At 41.7% G+C, this 20,838-nt stretch overlaps 1 protein-coding gene across 2 annotated transcripts in view; it reads left to right on the top strand.

Moving 5' to 3' along the window:
- The window catches only part of crebbpb (CREB binding protein b), a 50,333-nt gene extending 29,979 nt beyond the window's left edge, over positions 1-20,354 (top strand). Inside the window, exons 4-31 of one of the 2 annotated variants that reach the window (XM_038270039.1) lie at positions 63-312; positions 3,176-3,289; positions 4,184-4,414; positions 4,508-4,607; positions 4,727-4,864; positions 4,942-5,059; positions 5,168-5,339; positions 5,445-5,507; positions 5,795-5,916; positions 6,478-6,666; positions 6,802-7,146; positions 7,293-7,472; positions 7,560-7,731; positions 9,848-9,966; positions 10,059-10,298; positions 11,398-11,486; positions 12,414-12,494; positions 12,618-12,674; positions 12,769-12,846; positions 13,701-13,768; positions 13,856-14,006; positions 14,097-14,243; positions 14,338-14,451; positions 14,536-14,701; positions 15,760-15,927; positions 16,051-16,212; positions 16,322-16,603; positions 17,152-20,354. In XM_038270039.1, coding sequence (XP_038125967.1) covers positions 63-312; positions 3,176-3,289; positions 4,184-4,414; positions 4,508-4,607; positions 4,727-4,864; positions 4,942-5,059; positions 5,168-5,339; positions 5,445-5,507; positions 5,795-5,916; positions 6,478-6,666; positions 6,802-7,146; positions 7,293-7,472; positions 7,560-7,731; positions 9,848-9,966; positions 10,059-10,298; positions 11,398-11,486; positions 12,414-12,494; positions 12,618-12,674; positions 12,769-12,846; positions 13,701-13,768; positions 13,856-14,006; positions 14,097-14,243; positions 14,338-14,451; positions 14,536-14,701; positions 15,760-15,927; positions 16,051-16,212; positions 16,322-16,603; positions 17,152-19,392 — 6,357 coding nt within the window. In that variant the 3' untranslated portion in view covers positions 19,393-20,354. The remainder of the gene's footprint in view (positions 1-62; positions 313-3,175; positions 3,290-4,183; positions 4,415-4,507; positions 4,608-4,726; positions 4,865-4,941; positions 5,060-5,167; positions 5,340-5,444; positions 5,508-5,794; positions 5,917-6,477; positions 6,667-6,801; positions 7,147-7,292; positions 7,473-7,559; positions 7,732-9,847; positions 9,967-10,058; positions 10,299-11,397; positions 11,487-12,413; positions 12,495-12,617; positions 12,675-12,768; positions 12,847-13,700; positions 13,769-13,855; positions 14,007-14,096; positions 14,244-14,337; positions 14,452-14,535; positions 14,702-15,759; positions 15,928-16,050; positions 16,213-16,321; positions 16,604-17,151) is intronic. The other variant, XM_038270040.1, reaches the window with a different exon arrangement.
- Positions 20,355-20,838: the final 484 nt, after the last annotated feature.

The following is a 20,838-nucleotide window of genomic DNA, read 5'->3' on the forward strand; positions in this document are numbered from 1 at the left end:
ATACCTGTCTTTTTAAGGATGTAATCTATACAATAACTTTTTTTTTTCCCGCATCCTTGCAGTCCCAAATGCAGCAAGTAGCATCTATGGGCATGGTCCCTGGGACCGGCGGCGTATCCGGAGGCCCGACTGCCGACCCTGAAAAAAGAAAACTCATTCAGCAGCAGCTGGTCCTGCTGCTCCACGCACACAAGTGCCAACGGAGGGAACAGGCCAACGGAGAAGTTAGGGTCTGTACCCTGCCTCACTGCCGCACCATGAAGAACGTACTCAACCATATGACTCACTGCCAGGCTGGCAAGTCCTGCCAGGGTGAGTAATGGAGAATAAAAGCAATATAAATTTTTTTTTCTTTGTTTTTTTTTTTAACTAAATGCTTTAGTTGAGATATAAACTGGTTAGCATCAAATATATTTTGGTAAGAATAACATGATTTTAATAACAGTCTCAATTTTACAGTAGAGATTATAGATACATTTGTTTTTTGTAGAAAACTGCAACTTTGATGTCATTCATTAGACATGTTTCCATTAACTTTTTTTATGCAATTTGAGTTATCGCATTAGAATAGAAACAGCAAAATTTGCATAAACTTAAGTTCTGCAAAAAAGATTTTATGCTCGCTTGAGGTGTTTTTTTTTTTTTTTTTTAAGTATTTTCAAAACAAAGTGTAATTACACTACAGAAGAGATGAAATCGCACAAATATTTACCTAATCAGCTGCTTCCACCTCTTCTACTGTCCTGACTGCAACATTAGAATCACATTTGTCTAAGACTAGTTCAAATTATAAAGTAAAACTTGCCAGATTACAATACTTTTATTAAAAACTTGGTCCACACTAGTTTGCTAATTCTACCTCCTGTTTACTACAGCCAGTGCATAACATCAACGTACGATATTAAGTTTTGTATCTTCATGTTAATTTGCTTTAATTTGCTAATGAACCTTCCTGTATATCTTGACGAAAGTTGCTTCTCTTCTATTGAAATTCATACTGATATTGAGATGAGCAATCTTTTGAGTTTTTTTCCCCTTTAGTTACAGCATCTACACTAAACAGTTGTAACATTTTGAATAGCTTTGACTGGCCGGTTGGCATTCAGAGTATATTGAGACAAACGTCCACTACTCTATTCACTTCTTGAGGTCTTGTTCAGGGATTATGGTAGAATGAAGCAGAAGGTGGATAGATGGATGTAGATATCGTCTGCAGTATTATCTCTACTGCTTTATTTTGTCGGTGTCGAGCCAAACACCAAAGATCACAACATATGGAGTGGATTATGTTCCAACTCTTGCCTGCAGTCACAAGATAAATATCCAGTCCCAAAGAAAATCATCTTTGTCAATGTATATGGCAGCTGAAATGAGCCTCCTCTGGTAGGTGGCTGGGTTCTTCCTTGAGGAAAGGGTATGAGCTCATAGTTTAGCCACTGATCATCCCTTACTCAGGACGTCAGCTAAGGTGGTTCTGGAAGACTACCAAATACATATTACGACTGATAAACAAATGAAGGATCATGCTACACTTAAATGTTTCCAAACAACATGGATCTGGTGCAAACAAATTGTGTTGCAAAGCAATCCTCTGCTGGCCTGTACATCATCTATCTTTCTGGTTATTTTGCAAAACATTGTAGTGATTTCCTATAGTAGTGATGTTGGTTGCTACAAGTTCCTACTATTTTTCCTGCTCCATCAGTTTCAGTCTACCTGTGTTAGGAGCCATCAGGGCTTTTATAGCTTAACGGAGGAGTAATGGAGGGGGTGCACTGTTTTGTTTTGTTGCTTCACTGTCTAGTAGCTAACTGAGTCGTCAGCTAAGGGAGATTTTCTTGCATTGATTGGTTTCACAGTAGACTGGATCATGCCAGTATATCTAAAGCTTATATTAGACAAATAGCATCAGCTTGTGTTGTTATGAAGGTGTGCTGCTTCAGTGCTGCAAATAAAGGTGCTTTGCTGACCCTTTAAAGGTGCTCCCAAACATCAGAATCCATTGACATATGCTTGCGTCTTTAGTGAAGCTGATATGTGGCATAGTTCTACATTCATTTATTCTTTTATGCCTCCAAAGAAAAGTATGGTGACACAACTGCATTATGATTGCCTTCTCTGCAAGAGAGTATGTTTTCAGCTGGTGTGTAAAATAACCCAACAACTATGTACTCTCCATGATGAAATCTAAAACCATTGCATTGTGTTGGGTGAGCTATTGAAGCTGTAAGAAGTCCAAAAACTTGGGGAAATGTGAAGGAGTCAGTGGGTCTATATTTAGGAACAAGTTTTTTTTTTTTTTTGAAAACTGTTTTCTAGTATTGGATTATTAAAATGCTGATTGTTTTGACACCACCATGACACTCTTCCCAGTAGTGGTGATGCAGAGTGCAAAAATGGTGTTGTGCCTTATTATAGTGCCGTAGTGGTGAACTGAAGCCTCAGTTTCTCCATCTTGGCTAACAGAAGTGGCCTCCAGCGTGGCCCATCTGCACTGTTACTAATCACTCTGCGTTCAAAGTCATTTAAGTCTATTTTTCCCCCCTTCCTGACTCTGTTTAGACCTTTGATAAAGTCTTCTCCATGTTAAAATCTGTAGATGAGCTGACAATATAATGCAATATTATAGCATTGCTGATGAATGACTTTTATAACTGATAGGAGAAAATGTTAAAAGCCATTGGGATGAAAAACAAAGTGTTATGAGGACAGATGTTGGTGAAGGTTGTTTTAATGTCTGTTCAGTGTGATTTCCAGTCAGTTACACTGCTTTGCAGAGTATAAAACCGAAAGGTTGTATCCTTGTGTTTTATTGCTTTAGTGGAGCCAGTTACCTCAGCTGACTGGGTGAACCCTGGTGACAGACAGCATGAGCAAACATTAATTTAATCGCTTCAAACTGCTGTAAGGATGGTTGTTTTTACATTTAATATGTTTGCACTTGTCCCCAGCAGCTTCCATCAGATACCCAGCATTTGTGAACTTTAGACCTCAGTGTTTATGCCCTATCAGCTTTGAAAATAATTTAAAGTGACATGAATTCAAATGTATAATTTCATGTTAGTTTTATTATAGCACATTGTTTTTTATTGTTGTTGTTGTCTTAGTCTCCATATGTGTTGTTGGTTGACGCTCCTCTCTGAGGGTGAAATGTTTGCTTTCATTTTTCCTTCAGTGGCTCACTGTGCATCATCCAGACAGATCATCTCCCACTGGAAGAACTGTACGCGGCACGACTGCCCAGTTTGCTTGCCTTTAAAGAATGCAAGTGATAAGAGAAATCAGCAGCGTAAGTAACTCCTGAAACATCTGCTTTGTTGCTATTTATTAAAACATTTTAAGATCGCCAAACGAACAGCAATGAGCCTCAAGGAAGTGTGTGAGCGTAGAATGAAGTGGTGCCACCTGCAGGTTGTGTTTTTCCTGCTGCACGTCTGTGCTGGCTCGCTAGCTCTGAGCTCCGACAGTGAGAGGATTCCTCTAGAAAGGGAGGGCTGTAATGTGACACCCGGGGGAGGGGCTCAGTGTCTCTGCTATTAGTGGGGGCAGGGTCTCAGGACAGCATGCTTTCTAATTGGTTAAAAGCCACTATGACAGGTTTAAATCCCCCACAGAGGCAGCATGCTCACAGTCAGCAATCAACACAGCAAGAGCTGCGCACAGGTTTTACATGAGCCGTTCCACAGCTGCCATTTTCTGTTATTTTTCTGTTCTAGTTTTAGTTATGCTTTTTACAAGTTATAAATAACTAAGATTATTTTTTATTAAGAAAATAAGTTTACACTGTATTTTATTTATTTATATTTATATATATATATATATATATATATATATATATATATATAGTTATTTATTTTTTTCCATTTGTGGGAAAAGTCTTTTTAATGATGTTTGTGATGCAATTGCAGACAAAAGACATCATTTCTTGCTTGGTTTTTATGTTTTTCTGCCAGTAATGTTGAAATAATCGTTAACCGGTGTTGATTTTTCTTTTTTTTTTAATCAATTAAAAGCAGAAAAAAGACCCAATGCATAACTAATTTGACCGTAATTACCAGCACAGGTTTTTTTCTATGTATGGATGAATAAAATCGCAGGATGCAAAATTTGCCTACTTACTTTACTTTAATATCTTTTTTAAATATGGTTTTACTAAATAACTTTTGCATCCTTTTCTCTCCAGCAATGTTAAGTTCTCCAGGAGCCAGCCTGCAGAACGCCATCAGTACAGTCGTACCTGGCCAGCCTAGTGCCACAGCCATCAACACTGCTTCTACTCACATCGACCCCAGCTCTATGCAGAGGGCCTATGCAGCTCTAGGCCTTCCATATGGAAACCAGTCCCCTGCTCAGGGTCAGGGTCCAGCTCAGCAGAACCCGCAGGGGCATCAGCTACGAAATATGAACCCACTTGGTATAAAATCAAAACATTTAGTTTTTTTTAATCAAACTTTCCAGTCGCATGTAGATGCTTGTAGATAAACCTTTGTTAATCTGCGTTTATTAGGCACTAACCAGATGAACCAGATGGCAGGAGGCCTCGGTGCCCATTCCTCAGACCAGACTGGCCTGCACTCTGACTCCTCTCTCCCCTCTACGCTCAACAAGTAAGCCTTGTTAGAATTTCTTCATAATCAAACATTGATATACTTTTTTATTTATTTATTATTTTTTTTAAATCAAATGTGTCTGAACCGAAAAAAAAAATCTGTGATCTGTCTTGCAGTCAGCTGCTGTCAGATGGATCAGTAGTAGAAGGAATGGGAAACCTGCCTGCTGCCACCCCTCTCTCTGCATCAGGGGTAAGAAAGGCCTGGCATGAGCACGTGACTCAGGACCTCCGCACCCACCTGGTGCACAAACTGTAAGTCTAACATATAAGAATGTTTCAATTTGCAAACCAAATGGTTCAGCAGATAAGTCAAATTTTTAACCCTGCAGAGTACAAGCCATATTTCCCACTCCGGACCCTGCTGCACTGAAGGACAGGCGGATGGAGAACTTGGTGGCTTATGCTCGCAAAGTTGAGGGAGATATGTATGAATCAGCAAACAGCAGGGTAAAAGAATCTTAACGCACCTAGTTGTTTTTTGTATCATAACGATTCAATAATTGATTTTTTTTTTACTCTTTTCCTGATCTCATGGTTTAATTGTCCTCTTAATAGGATGAGTATTACCATTTCCTGGCTGAAAAAATTTACAAGATCCAAAAGGAGCTGGAGGAGAAGAGACGCTCTCGGCTTCAGAAACAGCCTCTGATGGGGACGGCTGGGCCCCAGCAGCCTGGTATGGCTCAGCCCAACAGCATGGGCCCCGGTCAGGCTGTTCGACCTCAAAGTAAGTACCACATAACCCATAGGACCTATTTTATAAACAGCTCACATGTTTGTATTTTTTGATAGCAATCTTTATTTACGCATGTTCTATGCTGGCTTCTTGCAGATGGGCCTGCACAAATGCCCAACATGCCAAATCAAATGATGAACCGTATGCAGGTGGATCAAGGTATGTCACATCTCTCTTAGCAGGGGGTATTTTGGGAAAAAAAAAAAAGAAAAACACAACAACTTATTTTTTTTACCCCTTCTGTTGTCATGTATGTTGATGGATTTCAAAACCATAAGTGCAAACATAACGGTAAAAAGCTGTCTTGTAATGCCTCTTGGATTGTTGATCGTCTCTTTAATTCATGTGGCTTAATACCTGTGCCAGCCTCAGTAGGGCATCGAATTATTAAATTACGTCAACTCCCCTGAAGAGGTATGTAATTGTATATAAATTTGTTCCCACAGGAATCAATCAATTTAACCCAATGGCAATGCAGAACACGCAGATGCCTCAGGCACCCATGGGAGCGAGGGCTCCCTCCCCAATGAGCCATCCACAGCAGATGAACATGAACTCTGTTCCAGTGGTGAGATTTGTTTCCTTTCTCTTTTTTTTCCCCCTAAGCATTTTTGTTGCTCTCATTGTGTTAAAATTACGATTTACAACCATTTGAATACATTATAGGATTTTAGTTTTTTACATTCATGGGTAGATATATGAAACCCTTTGATACGTGATGTGCATAATCATATTATAGGCTTTAGAACAGGAGGTTTCACTTCACACTTTAAGCTGTTACTGTCACCTCTGGTAATGTTATGTTTAATAGTACAATTATTAAAGGCTTTGTTTATCTAAAAAGAACAAATTTTTGCTTGCTAAAAAGTGATTAATCCTCAAATTAGGATTTTTTTCTTGCACCAAACGTTGGATCTTTTTCTGTGTTTCAGTTTTGTTTCTGCAGTTCTAGACGATTTATTTTAAAAGTTTTTAACCTAAAATGCACATAAAGGTGTACAGTACCTAACAAATGTGATAAAACATGTTAAAGTTTGTTTGAATGTTGGACTAGATAAAGAGAAATCAGGGAAAAGCATTTTAATTTTGTTTGGAGCACTGACTTAATTCAATTTTTCTTCTTGTTCAGATGGGCATGTCCCCATCAAGAATGCCTCCAAACCAAGGCATGATGGGTAATCATGCTAATAACATGCTGTCTCAGCCAGCCTCCCAAGGCCAGTACCTGCAGCAGGGTCAGTATCCTGGTTCTGCAGGTGGAGCCATGAATGTGAATATAGGTATGGGACAGACTATGCCACAGGCTGCTGTTGCACAGGTAAGATGATCTTTAATTTAGTAAAACAGACTAGAAAAAACCCTCTTTGGTCTGGGTTGTTCTGTGATTGTAGCCTTTTCGTCTGTCTGCTTTATGAAAGTTTACCAGGCTAATAGTTTGCCCCACTTTTTCCAGCAACAACAAACCTCTAACCTCCCTCTGAATGCACTGGGCCCCCAGCTTCCCTCTGGACCCTCCACCCAGCCCAACCGTGGCACCCCCCCTCCACCCAACGTCAGCCAGCAGCAGCAACATGCTCCCACCCAGGCCCAGGTGCCACCCCAGCCTTCCACCCCCGGCTCCACAGCAGGACCTTCCTCCACCCCTACCCACATTCCAAGTAGCCTTTCTCGTCCTTCTGCACCCATGAACACTCCTCCAGACCCCTCCCAGCCTCTGACCCCCATGCAGCCACCCTCTGAACCTCCCAGCCAGATGCAGCAGCCCACCTCTGTGCAGCCGCAGCACCCTAGTACACCGGTGAGATCCTTGTTCTTCCCGAGTGCTAAAAACAAGCTTCTACCTATGCTGGTTTAGATTCCAGCTCCTGTCTGGTCATATGTTTGCTTTTTTAATGTGTCTCATAATTTATATTTATTTAATAAGTTCTGTTTGACTCGTTTAAGTTATCGCAGGCCGCAGCTGGTATCGATAACAGAGTACCTACCCCTGGCTCTGTGGCTGAACTGAGCTCCCAGCAGGCCCTGCCTGACACGAGCAGCTCTGAAGTCAAATCTGAAGTCAAAGAAGAGGAGGAGGAAGAGGACAGCAAACCTGGCAAGAAACAAGATGATGTAAAGATGGAGGTATACACAGCATGTTGCATTAAAAAAAAAGTTATTTTTTAAACACAGCTACAAATATAAATGTTGCTTTTGATTCCTTTTTCTCAGCAGGATGATGAAACCAAACCCCCCCTGGTGAAGAAGGAAGAAACAGATGCAGCAGAACCAAAGCAGGAACCAATGGAGACTGAAGACAAGAAGCCGGAGGTGAAGGCAGAACCCAAAGAAGAGGAGGACAGTGCATCCAACAGCACATCTACTGCTCAAAATCGCAAGAAAAGTAAGACCACTAATTCCACTCTAGTTTGTTCGTTGACCTGCCTTTACTGATTCTGTATGATTATTCTTAAAATAATACATCAGAAGACGGAAGAAAATATTTTTTTAGCCTTCCTATCGCAGACAATCATTCATTTTTAATTTTGGCAACAAAAGCCATCTCATACACATGCACAGTGAGAGTAACCTGACAACAGCCAGATGCATGTCTCGCTCCGCCCAGCTCCACTCACATACATCTGGGAACCCGCTCATTGAAAGTGATTTCCCCAACCGAATTTATGGTCTGTCCAATCAGGACGCAGGGTGGGTGTGTCCTGGAGTGGAGAAGCGAGCGTGAGATTCCAACAACAATGGCAGCTCGCATTGAGGAAGCAAGCGTTAGCATTGATGCTGCTATTTCTTCTGTGTTGTCCAATCTATCTGATATTGTTTCATTAAAAGAACATCAGAAAATGGCTTTGAAGGCTTTTGTTGGTGGAAACGATGTTTTCGCCCTTCTCCCGACCGGATTTGGCAAGAGCTTGATCTACCAAATGGCTCCTCCTCTCACAGCGTCACGGGTTAGCTTCGGTGTGAGTGGTTGAAATAGCACGTCAATAAAGATGACAGACAAGTGGCTTATCCAATCATATGCAAGGAGTTTTGATAAGGCCCAGCCTCCAGTAAAGGCAATTCCTATGGCGGGTTCCCAGATGTATGTGAGCGGAGCTAGGCGGAGTGAGACATGCATCTGGCTGTTGTCAGGTTACAGTGAGAGGGCATTGAATGGAAAACAGGATATTAATTACAATAGTTATAAGATGGCATTTTAGTTCAATATGAAGAGGAACACATATCCAGAAACCCATTTAATTAGATTCTAGATTAAAAATATTTGAGCCCCCATTTCTGGACTTTATTATTTTTCAGTGTTTTTGACAAACAATGTTGCTAATCTGCAGAAGAGCTCTGTGTCTGGGATGCTGCATATAAGGCAGTTCGGATATGGAAGCTCTGGTTAGACTGACACTCTTTTATGAAATGTTTTAAATTTAGTGAGTAGCATTACCAATATACAGCCTTTTGGATTTATTACTTAGATTATGTAGATCTGACCTCCAGAGGTGGAAACCCACATGTGTAAAACTTTAGCTGTGGTTTAAAAAGAAGAAAAAAAAAAAAGGTTCAGCTGTTCCTTTGTCTGCTGAAGGTCTGGCTTTCTAGTGCCCTGAATAAACTACAGACATGTCATGGAAAATGTTTTCTTTCAAATGCCTTCATTTGTTCTTTCAGTGCTACTAAAAATGGCTGACATGGTGTTCTTCACTCAGTCATTCAGCTTCCACTTTCATTAGTGCAGCCTAGTTACGCTTAGGTATAATATTTTCACTGACTGATAAAGAAAAAACACTTTCTGACCATTCAGCAAATCAGGCCAGGACGACTCTGAAGAATCCAACACCTGCCTACAAGTAAAGATTGTGAACTGTTAAAGCGATATTTTATTTTCAATGTTCTTCAGATTTATTTTTTCTACAACTAAAACACACCAAGGTAATGGATGCAGACAGGATCCACTCTGTTCGTCTGCAAGAAGGCAACCTAAATCCATGCATTTCCACCTGAAACCAGACTAATAACATTAAATTAATTTCTTAATGGCAGAGCAGATTTTCTGATACGCATTAACACACTTGTAGGTTTAAGGAAGCAAAATGTTTTTATTAAAGTTTTATTTTTGCAGCGTAACATTAGAACCCTACTGACTGATGGGAGTGAGATGAACAACAGTTTAACTGTTTGCTACAGTAACAAGTTGGGGATCAGCAGTATAGGACGGTGAAGAGTTTGAATTAAGAGTAGTTTATATATTTTAAGGAATATGGACTACTTTACTTAAAAAATAAAGATTGGAACATTTTCACTGATCAAACCTGAAGAAAATCCTACAGCAGTAAGCAGATAAAAAAATAGGTTTGGATTTGTGAAACGGCTCTAAAGACATTTTAGAAGTTTGATCCGATCCTAGATGATTGGCATGTCAAATTAAGCACTCATGAAAACCATTGCACAGAAATGCTTTAGACCAACTAAAGGAAGTAGTTGATGTTCAGTTTCACTTGTTGTTCATCTAGTTTTCAAGCCAGAGGAGCTCAGACAAGCCTTGATGCCTACGCTGGAGGCCCTCTACAGACAAGATCCCGAGTCCCTGCCCTTCAGACAACCTGTAGACCCCATGGTGCTCGGTATTCCTGTAAGTTCCCACAGTTCTTTTGGGTTTTTGTTTTCTTTTTATTCCAAACCGTTCAATTTTAATAGAATTGGAAACCCAACCTCTTCCTGCAGGACTACTTTGATATAGTGAAGAATCCCATCGACTTGTCCACCATTAAACGTAAGCTAGACACGGGTCAGTACCAGGAGCCGTGGCAGTATGTGGACGACATCTGGCTCATGTTCAACAACGCCTGGCTGTACAACCGTAAAACATCACGTGTCTACAAGTGCTGCACCAAGCTGGCCGAGGTGTTTGAAGCAGAAATTGATCCTGTCATGCAGGGTCTGGGCTACTGCTGTGGCAGGAAGGTGAGACAGTAACATGTAAATACAGCTTAGGTAGTAGAACTACTGATTCTTCCCTTGAATTAAATCATTGTAAAGTGAGTAAATCTAAGTGGTCACAAAAAAAAAGCAGTAGATGAGGCAAAGATTGTGCATCAACATTTTTTGGTTAGATGAGCCACAAACATGTCGAATGTTGAAAAGCAGGTCTCTGCCACAGGAAAATATGGCAGCATCATGCTGTGGGATGCCTTTCTGACGGTGACAGATAACCTTGCCAGAGTTGATAGGAAGATAAATGGCGCTAAATACTTGTTATTGATAGAAGGAAATCTGTTAGAGGATACAGAGGTTCACCTTTCAGCACCTCACCTAAACATTAAGCTAGAGCTACAGCTGAACAGTAGAAATTATAGTATGTTCTGTTTTCAGAGTAGCTTGAATCTGAGATGGACTTAATAGATTTTCATCCAATCTGGCTGACTTACAGCAACACATACTTTTTAGATTTCTCTATATATATTTTTATTTAATAATAGTTTTCCCTCTACTTTTCAGTTAAGTGCTGTTTTTTCTGCAGGGTGTCCCCCATGGAAATGGTCAGAAGTTGTAGTCTGGCCAAAATAGGAACATTTTAATGATATGTTGGTTAGCGTAATCAAACAGTTTTGCTTTATAAAGAAAATGAAATGAAAATCCACTATAACAGAATGGTACATGTATCAGGAAGTATATGGTGATCCTATTTTTTTCAATCATTTCTACATGATGATTTCAGTCTTAGAGCTTTATTTTCATACTAAAATACATTTATGCTCTTACTCAGCACTGCTAATAGTTTTGTAGATCAATGTTTTGCTAGTTGAAAAAGTGTAATTCTCTACAAAAAGTGTAGTTCTCTACTTGTAACAATAGCCCCACAATTCTTAAAGGATTCATTGCAAGTTTTGGAACTTATAATTATTAATGATATTGATTCTAAATTGTTCAGTTTGTAATTAAATGGATGCAAACTTAGATACTGGATTGCTAATTTGAAACTGTGTAGTTGTCTGTAATGTCAACAGATTAACTATTTTCAGAGCAGAGTGGATGGTGATATTTCTTTATTTTCATTCAACAGTATGAGTTTTCGCCTCAGACGCTTTGCTGCTACGGCAAACAGTTGTGTACCATCTCCAGGGACAGCACCTACTACAGCTACCAGAACAGGTAACGCAAATATTCAAAATGATGGGGAAGATGTTATCACACAGGTTGGGGGTGCTTTAGAGGATTTTGCTTGGATCTTTGTAAAGATTTAAGAAGCTGTTTTAAACGCAGAGACTCTGAATGAAATGGTTTCATTAATAGCACGTTGCAGACATTGTTCCTCATCAGTCTGTGTTCAAGTCAAAGGTTTGGCTTTTACATAGATCTCGCACCAAAGCTCCCCCTTCTGGTCTATTTGTGCTACTACACCTCTGCAAACTAGTTTTTTTTACACTGTGGCAAATGCTTCAATGTTTCACATCTTGAAAAAAATTATTTCCCAAATATTGAAAAGGTAAATCATTAATCCCAATAAATTTCCATCTGATTTAGACATTGATCAAAATGGCTAATTATGGTTCCATTAGTGTCAAGCTTGTATGTATACATGACAGGTGTTTGATTGAACTGGAAATGGATACAGATATGGTTATGTTGGTTTTGTTTTTAATATATCATTGCCATATCTGACCAAGCCCCCTCTCATGCTTCCATTCTTACCGTCTCTGGTGCATGCTGCCATGTCTTTAACTATTAGTATGTAAATGTTTCTGTTCAACCAGCATGCTGTTTAAATGTAAAATTCACTGTGGATCATTTTCTCTCATCCACATAGCCTCTTTAGCATGCTGCCCACCTTATCATTGCTCCAGTTTGAATGAAAGGCCGAATCATGACAAATTCAGTTGTGACTAACCTTTACCTCTGCTTGTGTGTGTATGTATGTGTCCGTTTATCCATCTGTCTGTCTATCCACCCATGCTTGGTCCGTGGTTGTTGCCGTGTGCTCCATTCGATCCGCATTCTCCCACCTGTACGCCGGTTTGCCTGTGCTGCTACTGTGTGTGCTGGCCGTAGTTCACCCAAATATGGCCTTATTGCCGACAGGTATCACTATTGCGAGAAGTGCTTCAACGAGATCCAGGGCAACAGCGTAAACCTGGGCGATGACCCGGCGCAACCGCAGACGTAAGTGGCCAAAAGCTGGTTGCTCTTAAATTCGCCAGGGATCATGCTGTACACTCTCTGCTTTGGCTTGAGTTATACGAATAAGCATTAATACTTGTATCTTTTTTTTTCTTTTTCACACAGCAAAATATCTAAAGATCAGTTTGAAAAGAAGAAAAACGATACTTTGGACCCTGAACCGTGAGTTTACTGCAGGCAGTACAGGAAGCTCACTAGTATTTGATTGATTCCAGAGATATTTTATTGTGAAAACAAAACTTCTGTCTGTTTTTAGGTTTGTTGAATGTAAAGATTGTGGAAGAAAAATGCATCAGATCTGTGTACTGCACTACGACGTCATTTGGCCCTCTGGGTGAGTCCTAATCCATAACACCAGAGTTCAGATGACCAACATTTGTTCTTATGAGAACAGAAAATTAGCAATGCCACTTGAATGTTTTCGTATTTAGAGGTTATTATAGCATTATTAGGGTTAGTGCTAACTCCATTTTACTTTCAAACACCTTGTACCTCTATTAACCCCCCTCAACAAAACATGGTGGTTTCAGTATCGTGCTGTGGGGTCATTATGTTTGACGCACATACAGGAAAAATTATCCACCCGTCACAGCGTCTGCAGCTTTTATACTTTATTACGCTGTGCCCCCCTCACCCTGGAGTCGGGGGCATCTTCAGCACAAACTACAAGCGAACAACACAAGGAAGTAGAAAGCGCAGCCATTTATAACTTTTTCAAAGTCTTTCATGCCATCTAGAAGCATAATTTCTTTCCTAAACATTTTTCCACAATCTGTTGACAGTGGTGATAATTATGAGCTAAATCAAAGGTGGCCTTCAGATGTTTACATTTGCAAAGCCTCGCCAGCAGGAGCTTCTGCTCGTTCGCCTTGTTTTCAGGCATAGATCTGTCCGTTAAGTTAAACAGACGTCGCGTGGAAGCTCAAAATGATGCAATTTGCCCATGCTAACCTCGCAAGCAAGCAAGCTTTAAAGAAGATGTTTCGGGCTAAATATCGAAAGACAATTGTTCAGAGGCAGACCAGAAGTTGAGGCTAGAGCTTCAATAAATACACCACCCCCACAGTAAATTATGATAGTTTTTAACTGAGCCTGTTAAGCTGAGACCTGGACATTGGTTGGAGATGATGCTAAAATGGCAGATTACAGATTGACTGTTGCATTTTTTTTTTTTTTTTTTCTCCCCAGCTTTGTTTGTGACAACTGCCTGAGAAAGACTGGAAAAACTAGAAAGGAAAACAAGTTCTCCGCAAAACGTACGTAAAAATGCTAAAAGAATTTTCATCTAGATGAATGGCTTTAATCTAAATTCAGTTTTAAAACCATGTTTTTTATTTAATCAGGGCTGCAAACTACAAGGCTGGGGACCTACATCGAGGACAGAGTAAACAAGTACTTGAAAAGGCAGAACCACCCAGAAGCTGGTGAAGTGTTTGTGCGAGTTGTTGCCAGCTCTGACAAAACTGTTGATGTTAAGCCTGGCATGAAGTCTAGGTAAGATGGTTTAGACCTGGGGTCTATGCCTTACACTTCACCTCAAAGCGTGGTTTGTTGTAGCTAAGGTTTTCCTCTTTGCACCTGCAGGTTTGTAGACTCAGGTGAGATGGTGGCGAGCTTCCCTTACAGAACCAAAGCACTTTTTGCGTTTGAGGAAATCGACGGTGTGGACGTTTGTTTCTTCGGCATGCATGTTCAGGAGTATGGCTCAGATTGCCCCTTTCCAAACACAAGGTGACATTAAAGCTGAAAGAAAATCTCAAAAGTTCTCTTATCCTTTTGTTGTATTTTAGTTTTTGTAACGCTTTGCCTCGTTTCTATCTTTCAGACGGGTTTACATATCATACCTCGACAGTGTTCACTTCTTCAAGCCGCGTGGTCTGAGGACTGCAGTGTACCATGAGATCTTGATAGGTTACCTGGAATATGTGAAGAAACTTGGGTAGGACTAATTTTATCACGTCAAATCTGTGGGTTGATGGCTCCTCTAGGCGCCAAGTGGCTCATAGTGTGATTTTCTGAGCAGATATGTGATGGGTCACATCTGGGCATGCCCCCCAAGCGAAGGAGATGATTATATTTTCCACTGCCACCCTCCGGACCAGAAGATCCCTAAGCCCAAACGGCTGCAGGAGTGGTACAGGAAGATGCTGGACAAGGCTTTTGCAGAGAGGATCATACATGATTACAAAGTAAGAACAAGGAATATAAAGATCTTTATGTTGGCACATTATATTTCATACAACAATTAAAAAAAGATGTATTTAAATTTTTCTAGGAAGGGCTTAAATATTAAGTTCTTCAGTTATTTTTTCCCTAAATTTTCATAAACATTTTTGTAAAAGATTTTATTAAGCATTATTTCTATGTTGCGTCCATTTTGGGTCCAGAGTTAAACATTCAGGTAAGGTTTATTTATATAGCACCTTTCTCAGACAAGCGTCAAAGTGCTGTATAATATGAGGCATAAAATACTAAGCAGCACCATAAAAAATACATATAGACAAAATAAATACAATCATCTGGGAAAAATGTCACACCAAAGTAGAGATAAACTGAGCCAAAATACAGAAGAACAGTCAAATCTACAAATTGGCGAGAAAATACATTTTCAGGTCGCTGCAGCTTTTTCTCCAGCTTTTACTAAAATAACTAAATCACTATGTTGCAAAATAAACTGCTTTAGACTTTTACTGCAGCAAACAGGAATATTCCCTGTCAATAGGAAATTAGATTATTTTTAAAATATTCGTAAGAATTTAATTTACCAATGACTGCTAATAAATGCACTGCTAATGAAAATTGACATCTTAAAAAAAAAAGTCAGTTTTTCTAAAAATAAGTGCCTTTTTTCTAGAATTTAGGAGGTAAGTGAGACCCTTTTTCAATTTAACAGGACTTTTTACATTCAAAGTAAAAAAAAAAACATTTGCATTCTCTTATTTGAGGTGCATATTATTTAATTAGCTGAAAAATACTAATTCCATTGAAGGATCATCTTATTTACCTACTCAAATTAAGAGTAAATACACTTGATCTAAGAAGTTTTTACTTATTTCTAGATCATTTTCTAAGTGTGGGCGAAATTTTTATCCCAGCAGATCATCTGCTGGCCTCTAAATTAATTTCCGTTAAAATAATTAATCCAAGTACAAATATGAGAGTAATGAAAGATTAACAAATCTGAACACATTGTTAGAGTTGATAATTTTGCCTTTTAAATGTTTAATAAGAGTTTGTTTTTGTCCAGGATATCTTCAAGCAGGCGACAGAAGACAGGCTCACCAGTGCCAACGAGTTGCCGTACTTTGAGGGCGACTTTTGGCCGAATGTGCTTGAGGAGAGCATTAAAGAGCTGGAGCAGGAGGAGGAGGAGAGGAAGAAGGAGGAGAACACAGCCTCCTCTGAGACAACAGAGGTATGTCTCATGATCTTTGTTTTAAAGAAAGGCTCAACATCAAACCAGCAGTTTACCCTTTAATCATAGTTCAGCTTTTAAGCATAATTCTGTTTCTCTAAATGTTTACGTTTACCCTTCAAGGGAGTCCAGGCAGACAGTAAGAACGCCAAGAAGAAGAATAATAAGAAAACCAATAAGAACAAGAGCAGCGTCAGCCGAGCCAATAAGAAGAAGCCTGGAATGCCAAATGTAGCCAATGATCTGTCTCAAAAACTCTACGCCACCATGGAGAAACATAAGGAGGTGGGAAACCTTCAGTTCTACTTGTGACCTAAATATGATCCAAACAATGACTCAGCCCATCAGCTGTAGTAGGTTGTTATTAGATGCTGATGTAGCGGTTTCCCTCCAGGTCTTCTTTGTTATCCACCTCCACTCTGGGCCGGTCATCAACACCCTCCCACCCATAATAGACCCTGACCCTCTGCTGACCTGTGACCTCATGGATGGGCGTGATGCCTTTCTGACGTTGGCCAGAGACAAGCACTGGGAGTTCAGTTCGCTGAGGAGATGTAAGTGGAGCTCCATGTGCATGCTGGTGGAGCTGCACAACCAGGGCCAGGACCGCTTCGTCTACACGTGCAACGAGTGCAAGCATCACGTGGAAACTCGTTGGCACTGCACTGTTTGTGAGGTAAGACTTTAATTCACCTTTACAAAGCGTTTCATGAGTAAGAATTCTTAGACCATCTTTTGTCGTACCGGGATTTTATATGATAGACCAGCAGAACAATGAGATGGAAGAAAAAAACATAAAATGGAATCAGCTTTGTAAACTCTGATACCTTAGAATAACATCAGTAGATCCAATTTTCCTCTGAACTAACCAAATTCAAATGGGTCCATTTGGGTGCTCCTTTCTTCAGGGGCGGCCGCAGCAGCTCGTTACAGCTGGCATGCTATAGGTTTACCTTTCCTGACTCAACCCGGACCCCCTGTGTCAAAGATGCCGACTTTGCTAGCTACCCTACAGAGGGACAGATTTTTATGCAATGAATGAACATTAGGAAAGCATTTCATCATTTCAGTGTTATGGTTCGCTATCTGTTGGTCTGCCGGATAAAATCCCAATAAAATTATATAAAGTATTTGGTTAAAATGTCAGAAATTTTAAATGGCCTAGTGATGGGATGAAAGCTCAAATCTCTACCTCACTTAAAACATCTTTCCTTGTGTCATCAGGACTATGACCTGTGCATTAACTGCTACAACACTAAGGGCCATGAACACCAAATGGTGAAGTGGGGTCTGGGTATTGACGATGACAGCAACAGCCAGAGCGGCGAGGCCTCAAAGAGTCCTCAGGAGAGTCGTCGTCTCAGCATCCAGCGCTGCATCCAGTCCCTGGTCCATGCATGCCAGTGCAGGAACGCCAACTGCTCGCTTGCATCCTGCCAGAAGATGAAGAGGGTGGTTCAGCACACTAAGGGCTGCAAGCGCAAGACCAATGGTGGATGTCCTGTTTGCAAGCAGCTGATTGCATTATGTTGTTACCACGCCAAGCACTGTCAGGAGAACAAGTGTCCCGTTCCATTCTGCCTCAACATCAAGCAGAAGCTTCGTCAGCAGCAGCTGCAGCACCGGCTACAGCAGGCTCATCTGATGCGCCGCCGAATGGCCACCATGGCTGGAAGAGGTATGCCAATGCCATCTCCACCTACCTCAGCTGCCCCTGAAACCCCCAACTCTGTGCAGCAGCCTAGTACGCCCCAGACTCCGCAGCCCATGCCCAGCCACCCCCAGCAACAGCAACCACCAAACCCTGCCAACATGGGCCAAGGATTCCCCAGCAATGGCCGCAGCAGTCAGCCGACGACTCCAGTGCCGCAGGGTAAACCGGGACCGCAGTCCTCCCCCCTTCATCAGCAGCTGTCTCCTATGCCCAACATGCCACATCAGCAGCAGGCTCCTCCTCCACAGCAGCAGCAGCCACCGCAGCAGCACCAACTGCTGGCGGCAATGAAGGTGGCACAGCAGATTGAGATGGCAGCTAAGGTGAGGCAACAACAGCCCAATTATGCCACCAACGGGATGTCTATGAATCCGCAACGCATTATGAACCCCATGCCGAGCCAAATGCAGATAATGCAGGGCCCTCGGGGACCCCAGGTGATGCAGTCTGTACCGCAGTGCCAGTGGGGCGCTGGGATGCAGAATCCCCAAGGCCATCAGCCTCTGGTCCCTCCTCAGCAAGGCCCCATGGCCCCTCAGCCGACTCAAGGAACCCCAATGTCCCAGCAGTCCCCGCTCATGCAGAGACCCATGATGGCGCAGCCGTCGGGTCTTCAGATGCCCGGGGTCATGCCTCCCCAGGGGCCCTCCCAGCAGGGAATGACACCACAGCAGCAAAACATGCCCCGAGGAATGCCTGGAAATATTACTCCAAGTGCCGTGCAGGAATTACTGCACACCCTTAAGTCTCCGAGCTCTCCGCAGCAACAGCAGCAGGTCCTGGCCATCCTCAAATCTAATCCCCACCTCATGGCTGCCTTCATTAAACAGAGAGCAGCCAAGTACCAGGCCAGCCAGGCGCCGCAGCAGCAGCAGGTCCAGCAGCAGAACACACAGGTCATGCTGGGTCCACAGCCAGGGATGCAGGCCATGGCAGCTATGAACCCAATGCAGCGCCCGGGGATGGCTCCTCAACAGCAGCCACCTCAGCCGGTTGGGCCCCAGGGAATGGCACCTATGGGTCCTCAAGGCCAGATGATGAATCCCGCTCAAAACGGCAGCCCTCAGTACCACAGACAGCAGCTGCTTAGGATGCAACAAATGCAGCAGCAGGGAGGCTTGCCTCAGGGCCACGGGCAGTTCCCCCCACAGCAGCAAGGGGCTCCAAACTACTCCCAGCTCCGAGCGCATCAGCAAATGGCTATGCAAGGAGGCCAAGGTCCTATGGGGTCAGTCCCTTCCATGTCGCAGATGGGCCAGCCTGGCATGGGGATGGACGGGATCCCGAACCAGCTCAGGCAGCGTATGATTCAGCATCAAATGAAGCAGCAGATGGGTTCTCCGGCGCAGGGGAACTCCATGAGTCCGCAACCTAATTTGCTGCAAGGCCAAGGCCAGACAGGAGCTCACCTCCAGGGCCAGGCCATGGCAAACACCCTGGGCAACCAGGTTCGTTCCCCGGCCCCAGTGCAGTCACCACGCCCACCTTCACAGCAACCCCCTCATTCCGGTTCCTCGCCGCGGATACAACCTCAGCCTTCGCCACAGCATGGGGCTCTCCACTCCAGCTCCCCTCACCCCAGCCTCGGTCCCATGTCGGGCCCTATGGACCAGGGACACATGGGAACTCCTGAGCAGAGCGCAATGCTCCCACAGCTAAACACGCCAAACCGAGGAGGGCTGAGCAATGACATGAACATGGTGGGCGATACCACAGGAGACACGCTAGAGAAGTTTGTTGAAGGATTATAGCATTTTGAGACAGAAGAAAGCTCTGCTCCAGATTTTTTTTTCTATTTACTGATTTAAAAAAAAGTCTTAGGAGGCCTATGGACTGTGAACTTTCCTTATACCACAGACTCATTTTTCTCTAAACAGAGTGATTTAATAATTGCTGTTGAAAAGAAAACAAAGACAAAGGATATATTTTTGGTTCCGGCCAGCATTGCAAGAATTTGCCCTGGTCTTTGTTGGTTTATTTTATTTTTCTGTTATGATTTGCAATTGAATTTTTAAAAAAACACTTAAAAAAAAAAAAAAAACATCCTATTTTGTACCTTTGCAGATAAATATTGTATTTGTGTTGCGAAGTCTGTAAAGTTGTCTGTGAATTTTTTCGCCAGTTTCTCAGTTTTCCTGTTCCTGGCTAATTTATTCTAATATGCCATTTTATTATTATTCTTTTTGTTTTGTTTTTTCAAAAGGACTGCCTTTAGGAAAGCCTTAATTTCTTTCCTGTTTGCAGAGTTTAAAGGAGATTAACGTATTTGTATAGATCTAGGATACCTATTGCACACACAAACACAACATGCTGGTGGAAGAGAAGCTTGTGTTAAAACTCGTTCATGTTCACAGGTGCCAGAATGTTCTTTTTACCTGGCCCCATCCCAGCGATTGTCTTGCAGATTTTCAAACTTTGCTTTTGTCTGTTCTTTATTCTAAAGAAATTGTCAATAAGTACTGAACCTGTTTTGCCTGTGGTGGGAAATATGTAATTCTTTGACTGCTGATTAGTGTTCGGAGAGTTTTTGTGCAGCATTTTTCTCTCTCATTAAACTTGAATTGATGAGGAACTATTCTCTAATGTAAATCAAGCAGCTAGACAGTACTGTAAATATGCAGAAAATGAGAATGAATTCACTGTATAAACTGGTTCAAATGGCTCATTTCGTACTTATATACCTTATTGTTAAATAAACCTGTGTGCCACAGAATCTGTCTCTAACCTATGACAACCAAATACTAAACTAACCATCGAAGTGCATTATGGGACGATGCTGATTGTCAATTAGCCATCCCTGTTCTTGTCCCATTCATCTATTGGCTTCCACTAATCCAACTGGACCAGATGTAAAACCCAAACATCCTACTTTCTCTGCAGCGCTTTGGCTCTTCCTGTGGAAACGGATACTTGTATATCCAAGTAGTCTCAGAATCCTTAAATGTCTCCACTGGTTCAGGTAAAACGTTTATACTAGATTAAGAGAGAAAAACATTAAAGGTACTATTTAAAACACTACATAAAAAGAAATATGTTCATTTCAAACAAATTTTTAGATATAAAATGAGCAGATAAAGTACTGTTGGTTCCAAAGCTGAGGATCTAGTCCTGGCAACCTGTCAGCAAGTTGCTGACCACCAACCCTGAAAAGTTATCAGTTCTAAAACCATTCAGTGGTTCATAAAACATTATTAATA

The sequence above is a fragment of the Cyprinodon tularosa genome, unplaced genomic scaffold (genome assembly GCF_016077235.1).
Source record: "Cyprinodon tularosa strain WSP-4 unplaced genomic scaffold, ASM1607723v1 ctg75, whole genome shotgun sequence".
NCBI lineage: Eukaryota > Metazoa > Chordata > Actinopteri > Cyprinodontiformes > Cyprinodontidae > Cyprinodon > Cyprinodon tularosa.